Source organism: Protopterus annectens, chromosome 7.part1 (assembly GCF_019279795.1).
Source record: "Protopterus annectens isolate FY-2018-M chromosome 7.part1, PAN1.0, whole genome shotgun sequence".
Classification (NCBI taxonomy): domain Eukaryota; kingdom Metazoa; phylum Chordata; order Ceratodontiformes; family Protopteridae; genus Protopterus; species Protopterus annectens.
In genome coordinates, this window is record NC_056740.1 from 326,353,667 (window position 1) to 326,378,382 (window position 24,716).

General features: G+C 42.1%; 1 protein-coding gene across 1 annotated transcript in view; it reads left to right on the top strand.

Moving 5' to 3' along the window:
• Positions 1 to 24,716, top strand: part of QARS1 (glutaminyl-tRNA synthetase 1) — a 1,547,311-nt gene that overhangs the window by 1,208,582 nt on the left and 314,013 nt on the right. Inside the window, exon 17 of the mRNA XM_044078737.1 lies at positions 9,004 to 9,091. Within this exon, the coding sequence (XP_043934672.1) occupies positions 9,004 to 9,091 (88 nt within the window). The remainder of the gene's footprint in view (positions 1 to 9,003; positions 9,092 to 24,716) is intronic.

The window sequence follows — 24,716 nt, forward strand, 5'->3', positions numbered from 1 at the left end:
AATCACCCTCAACATCCACATCCCACCCCCCCCAGTAAGGAAACCTCCATAAAAGACCTCTCCAAGGCCAACTTCATGCTACTTAAGTCATAAGTTAAAAACTTCATGACACCCATGCAAACAGGAACTGAAAGTTTGACTGCTGAGTCCTAGACTAAGGCAGTGTACGAGCACATCCACTCATGCATGAATCGTGCCATCCCAAATAGAACCAAGATGCTCTCATCCAAAAAAAGGAAGCCAATCTGGTGGTCCCCTGCCATAAACAAACTTTACAACAAAAGGAAGAAACTGTTGCAGAAAAGAGGAAAATCCCAGGATGCAAAAAACTCCCTCACCAGCCTCAGTAAGAAGCTGAGATCCCTCATAAAATCCTCCAAAGCTAGTTACGAAAATAAAATTGCCAAAGATTCCAAAGACTACCACAAGGTATTCTATAACTATGTCAAGAATCTAAATGGCAATGCTCAGATCTGCTCTGATCTACAACAGAATGGCATTAAATATACTGATCCCAAGGATGTTGCCAGTATCCTGGCAGATCGATTCAGTGCCAACTTCACCCCCCTTTCACCCCCTAAATGGCCCATCTCAATACTGGAAGATTGCCAGATTCTGGTAATAACTGCCACACAGGTAAAAAACGCACTCTCCAAAGCTAAGAATACAGCATCCATGGGACCAGATGACATCCCGGGCTGTGTACTACATGAACTACAAAATGAACTGGCACCTCACCTAAGTGTCACATTTAATCATAGCCTCACCTCAGGCTTCGTGCCCACTGAGTGGCACACAGCTACAGTTATCCCACTCCACAAGGGGGGATCCACCTTGGATCCCGGGAACTACCACCCCATCAGTCTGACGAGCCTGATCTGCAAGGCCATGGAACGTATTATCATGGAACTTATAAACAAAGACATTGGCAACCTTAAAACACTGGACCCCACCCAGTTTGGGTTCATGAAGGACCGATCTTGTCTCCTGAACCTTATTGACTTCTTCGAATCAGTCTCCAGAGCTGTGGATGAGGGTAAGGCAGTCCACACATCCTTTCTGGACCTCTCCAAGGCCTTTGACACCATCCCCCAGTCTGGAATCATAGATAAACTTACTAACTTGGGCATTTAATCCCTACATCACTCGATGGGTTGCCAACTGGCTTACTGACAGAGCCCTCACTGTAAAAGTAACTGACTCCAAATCCAGCTCCAGACAAGTGGAGTACCTCAGGATTCAGTCCTGGGACCTCTCTTGTTTGGCATCTACTTCTCTGAAGTACAGGCCAACATTAAGGGACTCTGGCTAACAAAGTTCGCAGATGACTGCAAATTGGGAGCCATTATTGAATCCCCAAATGATGTGGATACTCTACAAAAGGGCCTTACCGAAACAGATGCTTGGTGCCAGAGCCATGGACTCAAGCTCAATGCCAAGAAATGTATAGTTATCCCCTTTGGGAAAAAACATGTACCCATGAATTATCACATAGGTGGCAGTACACTAAACACCGAAATTGTGATAAGAGACTTTGGGACACAGGTGGACAGTGGTCTCACCTTCAATAACCACATCGCCACAACAGTCAGGAAATTCTTCTATGTGGCACACCTCATCACTAAGGGCTTTTCATCCAGGAAAAAGGAGGTCGTCTCACTGTACTCACCCCTCATTAAACCCATTAATAGAATACAACGCCCCATTTGGTATGTACTTCTCAAGTCATCTGCAACAACTGGAAAGGCCGCAGAAATACCTCACTAAAAGAATCACAGGCCTAAAGCAGATGCCCTATGCTGACTGCCTTAAAAAAACTCCAGCTATACTCTGTTGCATATCGTCTACTCCAAGGTGATCTCTGCTTAACGTACAAGGCCATGTCAAACCCAGAGCTTTTGGACATGCTACACTTAAAGAAATCCCAATCCCTCAGAGCCACACACTCCAGGGGTCTAAATCTTGTCATCACAATAAACAAAGCATGCTGGAGGAGTAGGTTCCTGACCCAGAGACTCCCCAGACTCTGGAATAGACTGCCATACATGTCAAGCAGAGTGCCTCTTCGGCCCTCTTTAAAAGGAACCTTGATGATTGGATGGGAGAAAGGAAATTCACCCCGGGGATCACGTCTGTCGCCCTGCTAGATAGGGGTCCATGGAAGTACGTAGTGTGGGAAGAAATAGCCAGGGAATTGTTATGGCTAGGCTTGTATAGGCCCTACCGATAGCCTAGTACCAACCTATGAACCTATAAGGAGTGTCTGAAATCAAAATATGATCTCGCTGTACTCAGTTGAGTGAGCAAATGAGATGGGCTCAGTAAGAGTGTCCAAAAACAGATTTACAGCAGGAGCGGGTAATTCCAAAGCCACCAAGATTAATACCACAACAAGAACAGGGAGAGGCGTGGCAGACTAACTGCAGCTAGAGACAGGGAGTACAGTATTCAAGTAAAACAATTGTCTACAAATTTCTAATCTTAAATAAGTGCAGAGAAAAGTATACTTAAATCAGCTTTTGTCAGTTGATTTATGCAGGTGAATCTCAGCAGCCAACCACTCGGAAGATGAGCAGAAAAAGTCTGCCTGTAATGCCACATTGCATACAGTAACTTTGTTGATCTGTCTGCTCCAACCTGTTTACTAATGTAGTCCATTACTAGTATGAACAGCAGTGGACACTGAGCTGAACCCTGATGCACAAGCACACCCACTCTAACTGGGAACTCCTATGTGAGACCAAACACTGTTCTTACTTTAGTCATTGGGTCCTTGTACATAGCTCGCACTAATTCTACAATACCCTGTTACCCCAGTAAAAGTTTTTTGGATTTTTTTCTTTTCTTCAAGAACACTGTAGCAAGCCTTTATGGGAACAATATCTTTGGGAATTTAGTAACATGGTAAAAATACTTGCATACTTGTTGCAGCTTCAGTAGACAGCAAAGTATATGCATAATAGTTACTTAAATTGCAAGTTACAGATTATGAAATATTTCACCCTGCTTCATTCTCTTCAGCTAGCAGTGCTCCCATCCATCACCAGATCTACCTGATGTTCTTCGTGTTTCACTGTTGCAGTCATCACACTTTGGTTATCCTGCCAGGGGTAGCCCTCAGTCGGCCCGAATACCAGAGACTTAGTATTTCTGTGTCGGTTGCTGTCGCTTCAGGACTGACATCAGGTCGTCAGGGGTATAAAAACAGGCAGCCAACACCATTACATCAGTCTTTCTTGCTGAGGAGCCTGAAGCAGAAGCAGTTCGCACGAGTGCTGCTTGGCCGCTACCTGAGTTTTCGTTTCCGAAATTGAACCATCCTGAAATCTTCTAAAGCTAAGTACCCCATTGGGGATCCTTTTTTCTTGCTCTAACCGATGTCAGAAAAAGTTAACAGTTGTCTCGCCTGTGGAAAGCAAATACCACACCGAGATTTCCATTCTTACTGCGTCACCTGTTTAGGCCCAGACCACGACGTACCTCGCTGTCGGTTTTGTGCTTTGTTCAATGCTCGAACTGTTTGTCGTCGGTCCTTATTGTAGTTAAATACTATCGTTCTCGATCTCCATATTCCGAACTTCTGTTAAGCTAGTCGCCAGTTCGCCAGTACTCAGTGAGGTGCTTTTGCAGCCCCTGATGCCCGCTTTGATGTATTCCCAGGCCGCTACCGAGACCTGTTCGGAGTCTGGTATGCAGCGAGACTCTTCTTTGATTACGGAACCTACGGATGTCTCTACCTTGGATGGGTCCGGAGCCGCTGTGCAGGCACTGGCTTCTGAGGAAGTTCTTCGCATTACCGATATTCGACACAAACCGACGACTTCTTTCACGTCTTCAGTTCTTAATAAAACTACCGAGTTTCTAAGACCAAGAGTACAAGCTACGTCGAAAAAAACGATGACCCAAACTCAAGCACCTGCTTCCTTGCCACAATCTCAAATGCTTAAAATGGCAGAAGACCTGATCATGCTGATTAGAGGAAGCCAGTCTTCCCCTGCTAAAAGAAAAAGAGTCTTGTCCCCAGCAGCTTTCACTGACCAAGAGTCCGACGACTTTGAGGTTTCTGAATATGAAGACATGCTCTTACCTGCCTATGAGGATTCAGATGCAGAGGAATCCATTCCTTCTGCTTCCCCACCAGAGGATTTTTCTTTTGGTGAAACCCTACATACTTTGAGAGAGCATTTTCACTGGGAATGCCAGGATTATCCTCAGTCCAAAAAGCGACTCAGGGAATTTTTAGGTTTACCACAGCACAGACCCTTAGCTATCCCTCCTGTTCTGGATGTTGTAGATGATGACTTTATGGAATACAGTCTAACTCCTGATACTTTACCCCCTGCTCCAAGGAAACCAGACAGGTGCTATAGAATCTCTGACTTTCTCAAATTTCTTTTCAAAAATCCTACTGCTGACCCCCAGAGGTAATCTCCGAAGGACCTAAATGAATAAAAGCAACTACAGCTAAGAATACCACCCCTTCGGACAGGGATTCCCAAGCTTGAGACAGATGGGGTAAAAAAGTATACACCTTTGCAACTCTCGCCATTAGAGCATTGAATTGTCAGTTCCACATGCTGAAATACCAGCAACATACTATGGAACTTATTAAGCAAAAATGACATACCTTTCCTGACTGTGCGGAAAATAAAGAATTATAGGAGCTTATGCATTCTGCAAGCAAAGTCAGCAAGCTTACCCTGCAATGTGGGTTTGATGCCCTAGAAGCATCTTGCAGAGCAGCAGTCACAGGTTCTGTACTTAGAAGGCATGCTTGGCTTAAGGAGCAGTCCTTGCCAGACCATGTCAAATCAAAATTACTGGACGCTCCTTTGAACAAGAACAAATCTGTTTGGCACCAAAGCAGAAGAGGTTTTAAAAAAGATGGAAGAAAAGGCTTAAGTCTATGCAGACAGTCAAAGATTTTTTGCAAGTGCAGCCTCCAAGATTCAATAGGCATTGCCCCTCGAAACATTGGTCCTTTCCAGCCCCCTGAAGGCCATCTCAAACTTGACCCAGGGGAAACAACCCCCCCCCCCAGATTACAGTCTCAGGGTATGCAGAGATCTAAGCAATGTAGTACCTCCACTTATAAAACCGAGAGTGCTAAGCCAACCCCTTATGGAAAGAATTCACAATGACTTCTCAACTCCACTCCTCACCTCGGCCCAATTGCTCATGCCCCCAGGAGGAAAACTTGCCCACCATGCAAATGGTTGGACCTCCATCACCAATCATCGATGGGTCCTCAACATAGTATCACAGGGGTACAAATATAATTTTATTTCCATATGCTGCCAACCCCAGAAGGGTTCCCAGACCTTCCTCCAAACCAGTGGGCAGAGGCACAAAACCAAGTTCAGTCCCTCCTCCCCATAAGAGCAATTCAGCCTGTTCCTGCAGAACAGATAGGCCAAGGTTTTTATTCCTTGTATTTCCTTGTACAAGAGGGCACCTGACGCCCAATCCTAGATCTATCCATTTTAAATACCTTCCTGGTGGTACCAAAATTCAAAATGCTCACCTACAGCAGCTTCTCCCTATTCTGTCCAAAGATGCCTGGTTACCACCCTAGACCTAAAGGAAGCTTATCTGCACATCCCCATCAGGGACGCTTGCAGGAAATATCTTCCTTTCAGGGCAGGATCTATGCATTATCAGTTCTCTGCACTTCCCTTTGGCTTATCCACTACTCCCAGAGTTTTCACAAAATGCCTGGCTTTACCAATTGCCTATTGCAGACAGAAAAAGATTCAAATATACCCTTACTTGGATGATTGCCTGATTCAGGCAGACAGTCGGGAAAAGCTGTTTGAGCACCTGACATTTGTAAAGGAACTTCTAACCTCCCTGGGATACACTATCAATAAAAAGAAGTCAAAACTTGTCCCCAGTCAAAAAATTGTATTCCTGGGAGCAAGCTTGGACACAGAATCCCAGATGGTATTCCTTACTCCAGAAAAACAAGCCTATCTGACAGGCTACTTCGCTCAACTGGCCACCAGAACCCAGCTATCCACAAGAAAAATCCTGCAGGCTCTAGGGTTCATGGCCTCCTGCATTCTACTAATTCCATATGCCAGACTGCATGAGGAAACTTCAGTGGTACTTAAAAAGTCTTTGGTGCCAATATTCTCAGGACCTGGAAATTATCATACCTATAATACCTTGTCTTAGGACAGAGTTTCTTTGGTGGGCAGCAGCATGCAACCACAACAAGGGACTTCCCTTTACACAACCTCACGCCACCCAGACCCTAACCACAGATGCATCAGACTGTGCTTGGGGTACACATCTGGACAGCAGGTGCATTCAGGGCCACTGGAGCCCAAACCAAATTCATCTGCACATCAACCAAAAAGAGATGCTAGCTGTTCAGCACGCTCTGACAGCTTTCAGATCCCTACTCTCAGCGGTGCCCCTTCTAATAAAAACTGACAACACCACAGTGATGTGGTACATTAACAAGCAGGGGGGAACCCACTCTTACCCACTCTGCAGGCTAGCCATGACCCTGTGGAACACGGCCTCAGCCATGCATATTCACCTGCAAGCTCAATTCATGCCAGGCAAACAAAACTCTCTGACAGACGACTTAAGCAGAAATCTCCTAGACCCACATGAGTGGCAGTTAGACCACAACACCTTCAGCCTTCTAACCCAGAAGAAGGGTACCCCGAAGCTGCACCTATTTGCCTCCCCCTACAATCACCAGCTCAGCAAATTCTGCACCAGGGTACCTCACAGCCAGGCCTGGAAAGTGGATGCCTTATCCTTCCAGTGGGCAAACCTGTCAATTTATGCATTTCCCCCTCTGCCTCTTCTTACAAGAGTACTGCTTAAGGCAGGAGAGACCAAGGGCAATCCTGATTGCCCCAGACTGGCCACGCCAACACTGGTACCCACGACTGCGCAGTCTGTCACCGGTGCCACCATGGCACCTACCCCAGATCCCAACCCTCCTCACTCAGCAGGAGGGACAGATCTTGCATCCGCAATTGCAAACCCTGAACCTTGCAGCCTGGCTTATTCCTTGAATTCTCCTCCAGTGGCCAACCTAAGCAAGCAGGTGCTGGATATCATTTGTGAAGCCAGAAGAACCCAGTACAAGGAAATCCTATGCTGATAAATGGAAAATGTATTGCTCCTGAATTTACTCTAAAGGAGCGGACACAGCACAGCCCTCCTTACTTCTCATCCTGGATTACCTAGCAGACCTACTCCACAGTGGTCTATCCTTCTCTTCCATTAAGATCCATGCCTCTGCCATCTCTGCTCATTACAGCACTGAGCCACCTCTCTTCTCCATCAAACAATTCCTGAGAGGGGCTAATAACTTAAGGCCACCAGAAAGAGCCCCACCCCTGCTTGGGACCTCAATTTTGTGTTGGAAAAGCTCACGCTACCCCTCTTTGAGCCTGCAGCATCAGCAGAGTTAAAATTCCTCTCTTGGAAAACAGCCCTGCTTCTGGCCATCACTTCAGCTAGAAGAGTGTCTGAGCTACATGCACTTATGGCTGTGGGACCCTTCATTATTTTTCATGCTGACAGGGTCTCCCTCAGGGCTAACCCTACTTTTATGCCTAAAGTGGTGTCCAGTGTGTCTCTCAACCAATCTATCCATTTGCCCACCTTTTTTCCTAATCCTCAAAATAAGGGGGAAAGGATCCTGCATTCTTTAGATGTGCACAGACAGCTCAGATTCTACCTTGATAGGACTAAGTCCTTCAGGAAATCTGACCAGTTACTAATCAGCTTTGTACCAGTGGCAGAGGGCAAGGGCATATCAAAACAAAGCATCTCCAAATGGATAGCACACATTATTAATTTCTGTTACAAACACCATGGAAAACCACTCCCTCAGGGGGTCAGAACGCATTCCAGTAGGGCAACTTCAACCTCTACAGCCTTTCTCAGAGGAGTCCGTACCAGGGACATTCTGGAAGCTGCTACTTGGAGTTCTGTTCACACCTTCCCTTCACCAAGCATTACCACCTGCCTATCTTTTCCACATACAGGGTGGGCTTTGCAGCAGCAGTCCTGAAGGGCATACTAGCCAGCCCCAACTCTTCTTGACTGCCTCTGCCCATTTTTCAGCTTTGGGAATCAACCCGTGTGTGATGACTGCAACAGTGAAACACAAAGAACATAGTACAGTTGTGTACACTTACCATAAATGTAGATGTTCGAGTGTATTCACTGTTGCAGTCCTGGTTTCCCACCCTACAGCACCCTTGTCTCTCTCTCTCCTTCTCTATTTCTCTTACTCACTCCTTACAGGGCTATTGGTATTTACTTTTTACTAGTGGTGTTTTTTTCCACCATAACCTTAGCTGCCTATTTGGGGGCTCTTGACATTTGGGGCAAGAAAGTCTGATGTAATGGCGTCAGCTGCCTGTTTTTATGCCCCTGATGACCTACCCCTGGCAGGATAACCCAAGTGTGATGACTGCAACAGTGAATACACTTGAACATCTACATTTATGGTAAGTGTACACAACTGTACTTTCCTCTTCCCTCCCCTGGACCTCTCCAAGTGATCTGGGGCTGACATGAATTTTAAGGGCTTCTTGGAGGTGATGCCGGCAGCTGCTACTGCTTGCTGATGAGGGGTGTATGACCAACCTACCCGTATTCACCCTACTGCTACCATCAGCATGTCCAAGCTACTCCCCTCTGTGGACCACACCTCCCCTACGGGAATGTTTCTGAAGAACGTCTTCACCTTTAGATGGGCAAGTCCATCTCCCTAACTGCCAGTTCCCCAGAAGCCCAAGCTGCTAATATAACTATGGTTTCCTGAGTAGTAGTTAGCACTTTATCCCTTTGTGCCACAGCACTTGCTAAGAATTGTTATGCAGAGAGAGAGAGAAGGTTCACTGAGCAGTATTTTATTAAACATTGTATAAGGCTGGACTGAGATTGGTTGTCATGTTTGTTTGTTTGCTTGCTTGCTTTTTCTGCTCTAATAATGTCTTTTCATATGATGTGCTTTCTTTGTAGGGACTGGGATGATCCACGTCTTTTTACCCTGACAGCTCTGAGAAGACGAGGATTTCCTCCTGAAGCAATTAATAACTTCTGTGCTCGGGTAAGAAAATTTATATTTAATGTGCAGAATAATTCTGCTAAGAGTGTTTGCATAATTTGCAGACTAAAGGGCTTATAATAATTCCGCTAAGAGTGTTTGCATAATTTGCAGACTAAAGGGCTTATAATAGTCAGTCAGGGAGTGACATTTGCATGACATCCTTTTGGATTGCTAAAGCAGTACTTCCTTGGGAAACTGCATTTATAAACCACTGACTTAACTGCACTGCAGCTTTTTCTTAAAGGGAATGGAGTACATATGCAGTTAAAAGGCATGATAGGCGTTGTACAGAAAGGCACTTTTTTTCTAACAGGTGCTTTAGTTTGCAAATAGGAATACATTTTCAGTGAGACATTTGAATTAAGTCCCATTGTCTGAGTTGGCGGTAGCTCAGGTGGATGTAAAATATCCCATGACATTTAAAGGATAGACTAGAGGAGCTTTATGTACAAACACAACTCAGTTTTGCAAATATGTACTTGACATTTAAAATGATAAACATAAATAAGTGCAGTTGAATGCATTTAGTCATGCCACCCTTTTTTATACAAACAAAACTTTCTATTGTCAGTGCATCTTTGATGTCCCATTTATTGATTTTATTTATCTAATATTTATTTACCAGGAAAATCCGACTGGGTCAGGAACCCATTTTCAGTGGAGGCCCAGGGAGATACATGAAAGTTAAGACTTTATACATGAACAAGAAAATAGCAAGTATTAAATCACATATTAAGTAATGAATACTAAGCACTGAGAGGTATTTCTGATTTTAGAAGACTTTGCATCTAGCTTTCCATATAAAACATTTGTATGAAAAACATGACTGTACCTGTCTGGTCCTTCTTTTTATATCATGTTATCCATATAATTTTGTATTCAGGTTAGCTTATTTAACATTTTAGTGTATATTTTTTTCCTTTCTTGATGTATAAAAAAAAGTTCTGTTATTTCTTCGAGCCCACAAATGTGACACAGCCATTCTTCCCTCTACTTATATATCATAAGTATTGCAATATATAAATATATTTTATTATTATCAATATTAAGTAGTGTATTGCAGGAAATCAAAATAGTGGAAGTTGCCACCACAAAGAGACCAGTCACCAGTTGAGTCCCCCAGAGTTCTGTACTGGGACCTGTCCTGTTTGGCATCTACTTTCCTGAAGTAAAAGCCAGTACCAAAGGGCTCTGACTGACTAAGCTAGGAGCACTCGTTGAATCCTCAAATGACTTGGTCATCTTGCAGGAAGGTTTGTCCCAAGTAAATAACTGGTACTAAAATTATGGACTGAAACTAAATGCCAAAAAATGCATTATTGCATTCTTTGGGAGGTCATCTGTCCCAGGGAGCTACCATATTAACAATACACCTCTAAGAGTTGACCTAGTTGTTCAGGTTTTGGGAACATACATGGACAGTAACCTAACTTTTGATCATCTTGCATCCATTATTGTAAGAAAGTCCCTTCTGTATTGCACAGCTTATAAAGAAAGGGATTGTGTCTAGTTCTAGGGCTGTCGTCTGCGGTTATTCAGCCCTCATTAAGCCAGTCATAGAATATAATGTCCCTTTGGCATTTATCTGTCTAGACACATGCAACAACTGGAACACCTTACTAATAAAAGGACACAAAGCTTAACAAAATGTCCTACATTGCCTGTTTCAGAGCCTGTCACTATACTCTGTATCCTACAGACTGCTAAGAGGTGACCTGTGGCTGGCATACAGGGCACCCTCTGACCCAATACTGATGGATTTTCTGCACATAGTCAAGTCAAATGGCATTCAGAAATGCTGTGTTTAGGGATCTAAACATCTTCTGCAACATCAACAGTTTTGGGGGGCGGGTATATCTCTTAGAGGACTCCTCTTCTCTGGAACAAACTCTCCATCCACATAAAACAAAATTCATCCCTGTCCATATTCAAGAGCAACTTGGATCTGTGGGTGGGAAACAGAAAATGTATCCCATGACTGCCCCCTTTACTACTAATGGACAGAGGCATCTCCTACATGCTGTATCCCTTGCATGGATCTCATTCAAATTATCTGTGGTATGATCCCAATTATTCTCATTTGAAGTAATATGTAATTATCGACCATGGGGTGGGTAATACCAGTCTCTAACCAAATGGGATTGGTTAATTCAAGCACAAAAAGGAAAATTGGCTAGACTTAAAATGGGCTGCAAGGGCAGCTGGCCTAGTAATTACCTGTGAACCTAGAAGTTCCTTAATGTGTAACTTATTTAACAAGAATCCTCCACATGAACTTTTCCTTTCTTTACTTGCTCCTTTAATATCCTTAGTTTAATTTCCCCAAGGAATTATCTAATGAAATTCCTTTATCTCCTTTTACCAATGTTTCTTATTTTTGATACTTTTACCTAATTCAGCTTTTATAATGAAAATGTTTTTATACTCTTCCATCATTAATTTCTTCCTTTTCTGTACACCAAGATTCCTAGAATTCCTTTTATTATGTTTTAGGGAGTCTTCCTAACAAACACTTTCTTATACAAATGCTGTCGTAGTCTAATACATTAATGCAAATAATTAATAAGAAAAATTCCACCTTTTTTCCTATTATTGTATATAGCACCTGTCTTTATTGGATTCAGCCTAGATCCCATTATTACCCCAATCACAATTCCTTGTATCTGCCTTTTGGAAATATAGGCACTCCTCCCATATAAGATAACTTTCCAAACACTAGCAGATGTGTTACATGTACTATTTCCATTAAAAGCAACCTAAATATTTTCCATAATCTTAATATTTTTTACTTCCTGCATTATCTCTTCTAATTGTTTTGTATCAAGTTGTTTTTGTCATATACAGTGTGTAATACAGAAATTTCATTTCGTGTAAAATGTACCCCTTAATTTCACCACATTACCATTGCCCCTTACTCAAATTTAACACTGCACACATTTTTCCAATTTCTTTATTGCTTCCTTTACCTACAGTGCTGTTTACCAAAATTACAAAATCATCTGCATAACTTCATGAAAAAGTGAGTTCTACTCTCTTCAGTTTTTATTTTAGCATCTATTATTTCCCTCTTTACATGTACTGTAACTGCCTTCAAAACTAAATTGTCATATTCTGCTCATTGGGCATCCTTGTCCTAACACGTTTATCCATTTCTGTTGTTTTCAGTTGTCCATCCATTCGCCAGCACATTAATCCATGTACTCCTGTAAACACCAAGGGGAAAAAACCTCCCACTCAGTATGCCTCCGGAATATTCCGCATTCGTGGTCTGTATTGTCAAGTGCTGTATTGTGATGCAAATGAGACTTTTCCATCTCTCTCTTGTTTATACAGTCAGCTTGTGTCCTTTACCAGAGCTAACACATTCTTCACATTCATCCTTTTACATATGATCGTGTACGGTTTGCTCCAGTACCACAGTGAGCCTTTTCTGCATTATTTTCATAATGTGATTTGCAATATGCATGAGAGAATGTTTCGGGTTGCAAATTTTGCAGTTTCTACCTTTCTCCTTTTTTCCCATAAAAATATATTATAACTTAACACATCTCATTATCACTCAAAATGTATTTTAGCCATTTACCTTTGAAAATGTTCTTTCTTTATTTCATATTTTTAAGTAAAACTGCTACCCTAACCCAACTTCACACTGCACACTTGGTATTCTTTCCATTTTTATCAACATTTCTTGCTTCATTTTGTAACACATTTTTCACACCCCTTCAGTTATTTGAACCTTAGAGTCAATTTCTGTCTCCCCCTTTCACTGCACATAGTCTGCATGTGTCAAACCAGAACTCCCATTGTTTTACCCAGTTCTTCTGCAGTAACACTTTCACTGACTCTAACATTGGACCTTTCCATTTTTTTGTGCCATTCTAAGTGTGGTTACATCTCTATATTCTTACTTTTTAATAGAATGTCTGTCTTAAAAGCAAATGTCTTCATTTTACTCAATTTGTTTAGGTCTTTTTTTCTTGTGCATTTGTATGTCTCATCCATCTACGCCCTTCTTGAATCCCTTTAGTTTCCCATATATTTCACATTATAAGTATTTTCAACTCATTCTCCCCATTGAATGTTTTTTTTTTTCTTTTTTTCTTTCATGAACACACTTAGTTCACTTCATATTTGTGTGTGTGTATGCTCGCATGTGTTATTAAATACTCTTTCCCTCTCTAATAATTTTATTCATCTTTTTTAAAATACCTTTACTAAATTATCACTTGACATAGGCTCACACACATTAATAAAAAAGAAAACAAGCCATATTAACTACTGTTGTATTCATGCATTAAAAATTGCATATATGTTTTCTTGGTTTTGGCAATTATTCACTCCAGCATTGCTTAAATTGCTTAATACCTGATTCCCTTTAACCACACTCCTGATCCTCATAATCATTATTTTGCATGTATTGTTCCAACAAATTCCATGTATTTCTGTGTAATTTGTTTATTTCCTCTTCTAAAGATCCCATCTCTAGTTCTTTTATCTCTTTTAAAATGTTCAGTACTTCAGTTGCAGTTGATTTAGATTTTTATTTCCATTTTCTAGTAGTAACTTTTTTTCAGCCAATAGCATTGCACATAAGGCCTTACTTTGTATAGACTGTTCAGATCCTGTGTCCCAGCTCAAAAGAATCATTTTCTTAGTTACACCCAATATTTTTGACTGAGTACTCTGAAGGGAATTTTTAAAATCTACCAGCTTGTTACACAACCAAAATCATGTTCCCGTTTGCATCTCTTTTCCATCATACCTCCTGCATTTGCTATCTACCCAAGGAAGAATTCTTTGAAGTCTGCTTGGGGTATAAAAGATACCTATGCAAACACTTAAAGGCAAAAATTGCAAAGCTTCTGCACTTTGTAGCATATCTGGGAGTAGTACATATGTCCTCCTCTTGTTCTCTTGTCAATTACTTTTCCAGTCTCACTTCCAAATCTTTTCTAACCTGCTCTGATCTTTTCTTAGTTCTCATGCAGTATTTTATATAGCCCTCTAATTATCCATTTTTAACAACAGCAGTTGTTCTAAACTCATTCAAAGACTGTACCAGATTGGGCCTTTCACTTAACTTCAGTATCCCTTTCTTTTTGCTTGTACTCAGATATATCAGTCCCTGTTAGGGAAGGTAGCCTTTTGTCTGCAGTCCAAACTTATGCTTGGCCTCATCCCACTGTATTACCTTAACCTCTAATTATTTGTTCCCATTACCTTGGTTTGCTTTGCCAGTTTTTCTTGTAGATTGCCTGTTTTCTGTACCCCTATTTTCAGTCATCCCAACTGACAAAAATCTCCTTTCCTTTGTTGGCTTAGTTCTTAAAATACTTTCTGCAACTTAATGAGTATAATGCTCTGTATTTTTGTTTTCATGCTCCTTAAGGATCTGCATCCAAAATTCTACTGTCCTTATTTCTCAATTTCCCCATTTCATCATTATCCCTTTCAACTTTAATTTATAATCTTCTGATTGAGGTATGTTGTATGAGCCTTAACTGTGTAGCTCTAAATTATCCATTCAAATCAAGTAATTCTAAGCCATCTTGTTCTGTGGGAGGATCAACTTATCCCACTTAACTCATCTCTCAGATTGAGGTTTCTTTCTAACTGTATTAATGGGGGCTTTTTTTAAACAAGAAACATCTTTCTTAAGTTATCACTTATGACAAAGGCAGTCATCAGCACAGACTCCACGTGGGCCAGCAGAATAATCCAGGCTGCAGAGAGCTGAATAAGCGACTTTTCTTGATACTAAGTATAATTTTTGTTGCTTTCCACATCTGAATACCTAGCGACTGTATTTCGCCTGCCTTTCTGTTACATTGAAGCTGTTTTTACTGCATTTAACTTAATATTGCACTTGGAATCCTTGTTTGTTACTATTTGACTGTATTTGTAGCAAATTCTTCTGTGTAAGCTGTAGTAGCTGATTCATAGCATTTATAAGTGTTTGCTGTACTTGTTTCTGCCTGTTTTGTGAAAAAAAAAAAAAGAAAAAAATATCTCTTGTTTTTCCTGCTTTACTAGTTTAGTCCAGTTTCAGAGTTGCTGATTCCTGGAATTTGGTTGTAGTTCCTGTGTACTGTTTCCTTGCCTTATTTGGGGGAAAGGAAGTTACCTTGCTTACCAGTGGGAGTGGGAAGCATTGAGCTGCCTTTTGTCCAGTTTTGTGAGGTTTCAGCCAGTAACTAGTAGTTTATTGGTCGTTTTGGGCCAGTTTCTAGCTTTTTCCAGCCCCTGGTATAAACGCCGTAAACGCTGCGTTTTCAGCTTGTACCTACTCAGCACAGACTCCACGTGGGCCAGCAGAGTAATCCAGGCTGCAGAGAGCTGAATAAGCGACTTTTCTTGATACTAAGTATAATTTTGTTGCTTTCCACATCTGAATACCTAGCGACTGTATTTCGCCTGCCTTTCTGTTACATTGAAGCTGTTTTACTGCATTTAACTTAATATTGCACTTGGAATCCTTGTTTGTTACTATTTGACTGTATTTGTAGCAAATTCTTCTGTGTAAGCTGTAGTAGCTGATTCATAGCATTTATAAGTGTTTGCTGTACCTGTTTCTGCCTGTTTTGTGAAAAAAAAGAAAAAAAGGAAAAAATATCTCTTGTTTTTCCTGCTTTACTAGTTTAGTCCAGTTTCAGAGTTGCTGATTCCTGGGCTTTGGTTGTAGTTCCTGTGTACTGTTTCCTTGCCTTATTTGGGGGAAAGGAAGTTACCTTGCTTACCAGTGGGAGTGGGAAGCATTGAGCTGCCTTTTGTCCAGTTTTGTGAGGTTTCAGCCAGTAACTAGTAGTTTATTGGTCGTTTTGGGCCAGTTTCTAGCTTTTTCCAGCCCCCTGGTATAAAACGCAGTAAACGCGCGTTAGCACGACTTAGCGTGGAGCTGCCACTGTTGCACACTAGGGCAGCGCCGGTTAAGCAGGCTTAAACTATTCGGGCTACCTAAAGTCCACTCTTCAAATTTTCCCTTAAAACTGCCTTTCTCAAACTATACTACTGATCTAATCAGTGTGTCCTATAATTAAAAAGATCATCTCTACTTGACTCCAAGTAGACTATTCTCTATCTGTTAAACGTAGCACTTGCTCCTACAGTACTTATTACCTTGATACGGCACTCTTGTCATAGATAGTACCCCAAAAAGGCAACCCCCCATTTCTCGGTCACCCACGTCCCCCGGAATCTTTTTTTAAAGTTTTTTTTGTCTATTCCTTCTAGCATGTCGAGGGATCAGTTGCTAGTGTCCTCTCCTGCTCAGCTGGTGAACCTGGGAATATTGATGCAATGTTACAATTGCCTCATGTACACAGACAACCCTCTCCTCCTCCCACAAAATACAAATACATGCGAGAGATGCAACTATACGGCCAAACTGGAGGCTGAGCTCTCTCAACATAGGACTGGCAAGACCAGTCAGGAGGAGAAGGTTACCACACACACTATAGACCCAGTCTCACATAGTACCATTACAACCTCAAATCATACACATAAACACACAAAGACATACTCGGAGGCTCTGATCAAAAATCTACCAAAACAGCAGAGGCCACCAAAGCAGACACCCAAACAACCACCACCTCAGAACACAACACCTGCAACACATAGACCTCACAGTCAGAGTGTCAAACAGTCACAGCCCTTAAGGCCAAACACAATGTCAGACACACTAGTCATTGGTGACTCCATAGTCAGACACACTGACGTCCCGCTCACCAGACTGAGTAAGGAGAAGGTCACAGTAAGCTGCCTGTCGGGCGCTAGAATCCGCCACATAACGCAAGCACTCAAGTCTCTCAACAGCAGGTACAAATATGACTCAGTCATTGTCCACGCTGGTGTAAACGACCTGAGACGCACCTCCTTGGACTACATGAAAAGAGACATTGAGGAGCTCTCTGATTATGTAGCCCAGGCAGGTATGACCCTGACCTTGAGCAGTATCCTACCTTCACCAAGAATGATGCCACAATACAGAGATAAGATGATCAGCTTTAACAATTGGCTTAAACACTGGTGTCATTCAAAGGGGATCCAGTGTCTGTCTGCCTGGGATGACATGCTGGACAAGCCACGCTGCTTCAAGGGACGGCTTGCACCTGTCACCCTGGGATTCCGGATATTGGCAAAGGCTCTTGCCACCCCCATAGTGCCTTTTTTAGGCAAGGCTCAAATTCTAAACCTACCACCCTAGAACACAAAAAAAGAAAAAAACTAAGGGTAATGCTGCTCAATGCCAGAAGTCTAAATCTCAAAATGCACGCACTCGAGGCCCTTCTCAGTATGGAGAACATCGATGTCTGTGCTGTGACAGAAACCTGGTTCAAGGCTCCTGAGAGCACCCCAGCGCTATCAGGTTTCACCTCATATCATGCGTTCCGGCCCCAAAATCCGGACAATACCAAGAAAGGAGGGGGGGTATCCATATTTATCAAGGACACCCACACCTCAAGACTGGTGGCAACGCACGATGCATCGGAGACCATCCAGGTGCAATTAGCCATAGGCAAGACTGCTCTGCAAATTGTAGCATGTTACAGGCCACCCTCACAAACTCAGGAACCTCATATGGCCTTCCTGAAAACACTAGAGGGGATAAATGTATCACCAAACACCATCATACTAGGTGACTTCAATTACCCTAATATAGACTGGGAACACTACTCAAGCCCAAACACCCTAGCCCAAAAGTTCCTGGAATTCATAAACTCAAATGCCATGGAACAACTAGTCACCAGCCCCACAAGAGGAGACAACATACTTGATCTCATCATCACGAACATGGGAGCACAATGTTCAACACCGGAGGTGTACCCCTCACTGGTAAGATCAGACCACAAACTAATCTCGCTGGAGGTCCTCATCCCACCCCCACCTGAAATAAAAAAGACCACAGTAAAGAACTTCTCAAAAGCCGACTTCACACTTCTAAAGACTAATGTGGTCACCTTTAAGGCCCCCGAGCCGGTGGAAAACAGTACTCAAGCCGCTGAATCACTTACAAATGCCTTCTACCAGCACCTACAGGACTGCATGGATAAGGCAATCCCAAGCAAAACAAAGACTCTTTGTACCAAAGGCAAGCGTCCAGTCTGGTGGACCCCAGCCATAAACAAACTCTACAACAAAAGGAGGAAGCTACTACAAGATAGAGCAAAATCCTTAAAAGGTAAGACACCCCTGATCACTATAAGTAAAAAACTAAGAGCTCTCATAAAATCTTCCAAAGAAAATTTCGAGAGAAAAATAGCTAAAGACTCAAAAGACAATCATAAGGCCTTCTTTAGCTATGTTAGAAACCTGGGAGGAAACTCCCAGATATGCTCAGAGCTAGTTCAAAATTATGTGAAGATTACTGATCCTACAGACATTGCCAACATACTGGCTGACAGGTTCAGTGCAAACTTCTCCCCCCCCTCCCCCCCAAAAGGAGAGATATCTATACCAAACGATTGCAGCCCCCCAAACATCTCCAGCGCCCAAGTGAGAACTGCTCTCTCCAAAGCAAAAAACACAGCATCCATGGGACCTGATGGTGTCCCTGGCTGTGTGCTCCATGAACTCAATGAGGAATTAAACCCACAGCTAGGACAGCTGTTTAATCAAAGTCTTACCTCTGGATACGTTCTCAGGGAGTGGCGCACTGCAACTGTGGTACCAGTCCACAAAGGCGGTGCCTCCACCGACCCTGGAAATTACCGCCCATTAGCTTGACAAGCCTTATCTGCAAAGCCATGGAGAGGATCATAATGGACCTCATAAATAAAGACATAGGAATTTACAGACTTTGGATCCAACCCAGTTTGGCTTTGTCAAAGGCAGATCATGCCTTTTAAACTTGGTTGACTTTTTCAAACAGTCACCAAAGCCATTGATGAGGGAAAGGCAGTCCATACAGCCTACCTCGATCTGGCTAAGGCCTTCGATACAATACCCCACTCGGGTATCATTGAAAACTCATCAGCTTAAATGTCAACCCATACATCACAAGATGGGTTGCAAACTGGCTGAGTGACAGAACCCACAGGGTCAGAGTTGCTGGCGCCATGTCAGACTCAAAGCCTGTCACAAGTGGTGTCCCACAGGGCTCAGTCCTGGGCCCACTCTTGTTTGGCATCTACTTCTCAAGTACAAGCAAACACAGGAGGGTTATGGCTGACAAAGTTTGCAGATGACTGCAAACTGGGCCATAGTAGAAAACACATCTGACACAGATATCCTTCAGAAGGGTCTCACAGAAACGGATAACTGGTGCCAGAGCCACGGCCTAAAGCTAAATGCCAAAAAATGCATAGTCATACCCTTCGGGAAAAACAAGGTTACCCCTAGCTACCAAATAGGTGGCAATCCACTGAGCACAGAAGAAGTTATCAGGGACCTGGGGACCCAGGTTGATAGTAGTCTGTCATTCGACACCCATGTAGCTAAAGTAGTTAGGAAGACCTTCTACATTGCCCACCTTATCATGAAGGGTTTCTCATCCAGATCAAGGGAGGTCATAGTTTCCCTTTACTCATCACTCATCAGACCAATGATTGAGTACAATGCCCCATTCGGAATGTATCTGACCCGACACTTGCAGCAGCTGGAGAGGCCACAAAAGTTCCTCACCAAAAGGATAAAGGGTCTCAAAATCTGTCCTATGCTGCCCGACTGAAAGAACTCCAGCTCTATTCAGTCGCCACGCTTGCTCAGAGGTGACCTTTGCCTAACATACAAGGCCATGTCAAACCCAGATTTGATGAATATGCTTCACCTCAAAAAATCCAGATCCATCAGAGCCACAAGGGCGGGAGACTTAAACCTTGACACGGCTATTAATAGGACGTGCTGGAGGGATAGATTCATCACCCAAAGACTCCCTATGCTGTGGAACAAAATCCCGGTACATGTGAGGCAGAGCACCTCGCTGGCCTTGTTCAAGAGAAATCTTGACCAATGGATGGGAGATCGCAGATATACCCCAGGGATTACCTCAGTGTCACTGCTCGACAGAGGCACAGCAAAATAATGGGTTTAGTTCCCCATACTAAAGGGGTGGCGTAAGCCACAAAACGATGGGCTAGGCTTGTAAATGCCCTCGGGCAGATAGCCTAGTATGAACCTATGAACCTATGAACCTATATATTTATATAAATCAAAATAAGTCATATTGACATAATGTTAGTTGCAAGAATTATACATTACAAACCATATTGACATAATATTAGTTCCAAACATTATACATCACTTACGTACCCATTCATTGACAGTCAAACATTACATAGCTCATTCAAATCCTGCCTTCTTTTAAACCTCATTCCTCCCCGGTATGTATTGTTCCCACAATTCCCGTTTTTATCTTTGTAATTTGCACCTACCCTTTTCTAAAGATCACAATTCCAGTTATTTTATCTCTTGTTACTATATTAATTACTTCTAGTACAGTAGGTTTAGACTTTGATTTCCATTTTCTGGTAATTGTTTTTTGGCAGCCAACATAATTAGACTCAGCAAGACCTTACTATGTGTAGGTAGTTCCAATTCTGTATTATAGTTCAGAAGAATAATTTCCCTAGATACAGCAATGTGCTCACACAGTGTCTGACAGAGTAGTCTGCATGGAATCTTTAAAGTCTGCCAACTCATTACATTGCCAGAAAATATGTTCCCAGTTATTTCTTTCTTCCCCATTACACCTCCCAACATTTGCTACCTACCAGAGGAAAAATTCTCCGGAGTCTACTTGGGGTATAAAAATACCGATGTAAACATTTCCAAGCAAAAATCCTAAATCTTATAGATTTTGTTGCATATTTGGGAGACATGCATATATTCCCCCAATTGTTATTTTGTGAATTGCTTATCCAGTCTCTCTTCCCAATTCTTTCTAACCTCTGATTCTTATAGTTACCATGCAACATTTTATATGCTCTACTAATTATTCCTTTTTTAACAGTAGCTTCTGTTCTAGATTTTACTAAAAATTCTACCAGTGCTGGTCTTCCATTCAGGACCCACCTATTTCTTTCTATTTGCCTATTCTGTGATATCAATCCTTGATATGGAGGGCAATCTCTAACCTGCAGTCCAAATAAATTCTTGGCGTCTTCCCATTCTGTTATTTTTTTCCTCCCTAGTTATATGCTCCCAATACCTTGGTTCCTTTTCCAGTTTTCTCCAATAAATCGAGCTCTCCTTTCTCCATTACCGTGTTATCTTAGTTCTTAGAATACTTTCTGCTACCTTATGAATATAGTAATTTGTATGATTATTGTTCTTAAAGCTCTGCATCCAGAATCAGTCTCTCCTTGTTTCTTGAACTTCCCCCTCTTTCATCATCATCCCTTTCATAGGTTCATAGGATGTTACTAGGCTATTTGACCCTAGGGCCTTTATAAGCTTAGCCATGTTATGCTGTTCTCTTATTGACCAAGTTGTATGGTCTATGTTTGCAGCTCGAGTCTATAATCTGCACCTTCTGCCCTTATCCAAGAAGGAGATGAGTGACATCCCTGGGGTAAATTTATGGTCTCCCATCCAGTTGTCTAAGTTACACTCAAATAGGGTCATTGAGGAGCTCTGGTGTACGTAAATTGGGAGTTTGTTCCAGGGGAGTGACAGTCTCTGGGAGACGCATCTGTCTCTCCAGCATGTCCTGTTAATGTTGCAGGCTAGCTTAAGATACCTACAGTGAGTGAATCTTGTTCTGTTTGACTTGCAGATGTGCAGAATTTCCATTGGGGCAGGGTCTGAGACTGCTCTGTAGGCCAGACACAAATTGCCTGTCAGCAGCCTGTAAGACACAGAGTACAATGACAAGGCCTTCTGTCTGTCCATGTAGGTCATGTGTTGAAGTCCCTGAATTTTCTTGATGAGAAACCTCTGAGGTCCCTCCAGCTGCTGCTGGTGTCTGTTGAGTTACATACAGAAGGGAGTGTACAGGGGTGTTATAACATTCTTAGCTCTGGATGCGATGCTTTACTTATGAGATGTGCAATATAGGCGCCCTTCCTTACCACTGTGGGCACATGGTGATCAAAGTTAAGGTTGCTGTCAACTTATGTTAGCAAATCCTTCACCACGGGGTTTGAGCTAAGGGAGGTACTGTTACTATTGTAATTTGCAGGGACTTCCCTTTGCCAAAAGGAATAATGCATTTTTTGTGTTTAAGTCCGTGGTTTGGCACCAATCTTTTGTCTGTGTCGGTCCTTTTTGTAGTATGTCAGCATCATTGGGGGACTCAATGATTGCACCTAATTTGCAGTCATCAGCGGACTTGGTAAGCCACAGGCCATCTATTTTTGCCTAGACCTCCGAAAAATAGATTCCAAACAGTAGGGGACCCAGCACAGATTCTTGTGGTACACCACTGGTAACTGGTCTGCTGACAGAGGTGGAATCCCCAACCTTAATCAGGTGGCTACCCATCTAGTGGCATTTGGGTTAATTCCCAGCTGGGTGAGCCTTAACTGTGTAGCTCTAAAATACCCCTTCAAATTGGGTAATCCCAGTCCACCTTATTCTATTGGAAGAATTAGCTTATCTCACTTGACTCTTGCCATCTACCCCTTCCAGATAAAATCTTTCAGTTCTTTATTAATTCCTATCCACAGCTTCTCCTCTGGTTGATAAAAAAAAATCTGTTTGACTTATGTATAAGACTAAAGGGACTAAAAACATTTTAACTGCTTGTATCTTGCTATCCATATAACAGAGCTTCCAGTTTCTCAGTTTTTGTATTATGTTTTGTTTAGTTATTATTAATGGAGGCTTTTACCCAAATTCTTAAGAAATTGTCCATGGATATGAAGTTTTGAAAAATTATATCCCTGTCTTCAACGTTCTTTTTTTACTGGAAAGGTTGTTGAGACACCTGTTGTCACATGGCTTGTTAGAATCCTTATTAGGTCCTTGTGTGGATCCGTGCCCAGTTACAGACACAATCCTCATCAGAGTGGTTAATGGCCTCCTGACGACAGGGGATTGTCGACCATCATCGCTCTTGGTCTTGCATGCTGTCTCATCATCCTTTGACAGCACAATTCATGGGATTTTATTGAATGGTTAAATGTGCAGTGCAGGGTTACCAGGTGCTGTCACCAAGTGGCTTGCCTCTTACTTGGAAAATATTCTTTGGTTGGTATCTGATATGAATTCATGAGGCTTCTACTTGCTAGACCATGGTATACCCCAGGGCTTAATTTTGATTCACCTTTTATTTGTTGTGTGCATATTGCTGATAAAGGGAGGTCATTTCTGTGAAAGTTATTTTCTGCAAGTCATATACTGATAACATTCAGCTGTACCTCTCTCTTTTTTCTGAAATGTGTGCCAGATTGTTCACCTCTAGGACACTATTTTGATTTAGTTCTTGAGTGTATGATTGGTAATCGTTTAAAGCTCTGCCTGGTCAAGATGGAAGAAGTCCAGGTATGCCACTTCTCATACGCCGACCGTTCTGTTGCTTTCTCCAGTAATTCTTATGGAAGGATGGAATTAATTTCATGTGTACCACATCTGAACACTGTTCCTAATATGTTGATATTGAAGGGCCATGTTGCGATCTGCAGCATTATGGATATACCATTCTGTATTTTTGTTGGACACCTGCTATTACATGGCTTGTTAGAATCCTTGTCTGGTCTGGGTGTAAATCCGTGCCTAACACAGACACAGTACTTAGAGCGGTTAATGGCCTCCTGATGACAGGGCATTACTACCAATCTACAAATGTTCCTAGATTTAGTAATGTTTTTTGGGGCCAGACAAATGTCATACAATTTATCTTTAGTTAGGGGGAATCTCTAAGCATTTCTCACACTCATATTTACACCTGAAGAATATAACAAAGATCCAGTACATCAGATAATGATTATTGTACGTTTTTTTTTTTTTGTTCTGCCTTGACTACTCAGCTGCTTTCTATGTTGGGCTTTCAGATGGTAATCTGGTACAGAAACCTGCAATTTGGTTATTGACTAACACTAAATGAACTTGTCATATTATGCCTGTGCCTGTTCTCTGGGATCTGTGCTGACTGCCGTTTGTGGCCAGATGTGTGTTTATGATTATTTTTTTTTTGTTTTCTAGAGAGATGTTTTGAGTTTACATAAAGATCACACTTCCAAATACAATCCCTATGAATAGTTCAATGTAATCAAATGACGTGCATTTGAAATTTCCATAGTGCAAAATGTAGTCTCTGGCTGAAGTGGTTAAAGTTACATTACAAGTGAATTGGTGTGCCTGCACACATTGGCTAAAATTGCTTTTTCAGAATGTACTGTCTACCCTGTAGTTATACCCGGATGGAAATGGCTCACCTAAATGATACTTGGTATGTCTGTGAAGATCTCTAAATGTCCCCATACTCTTATTTGACCAGTGTTCGTACCACTCATGAGACTGAGACATTCCTTCACTGAGGCCCGTTGTAACTATTTATTTTTGTAAAGGATACTCAAGCCCTTTCTCCCCTTGTTCCACCTGAGGGCTTTTAATCTATTTATATTTATCCAGCCATTCTTAAACTACAGTATGGCATCACTCTACCCAACCACTAGTTGTCGCTTTTTTGGATACGAATAATGTCAGACCTATTAGGGCTTTTGTGAGTTTAGAAGTTTTCTCTCAC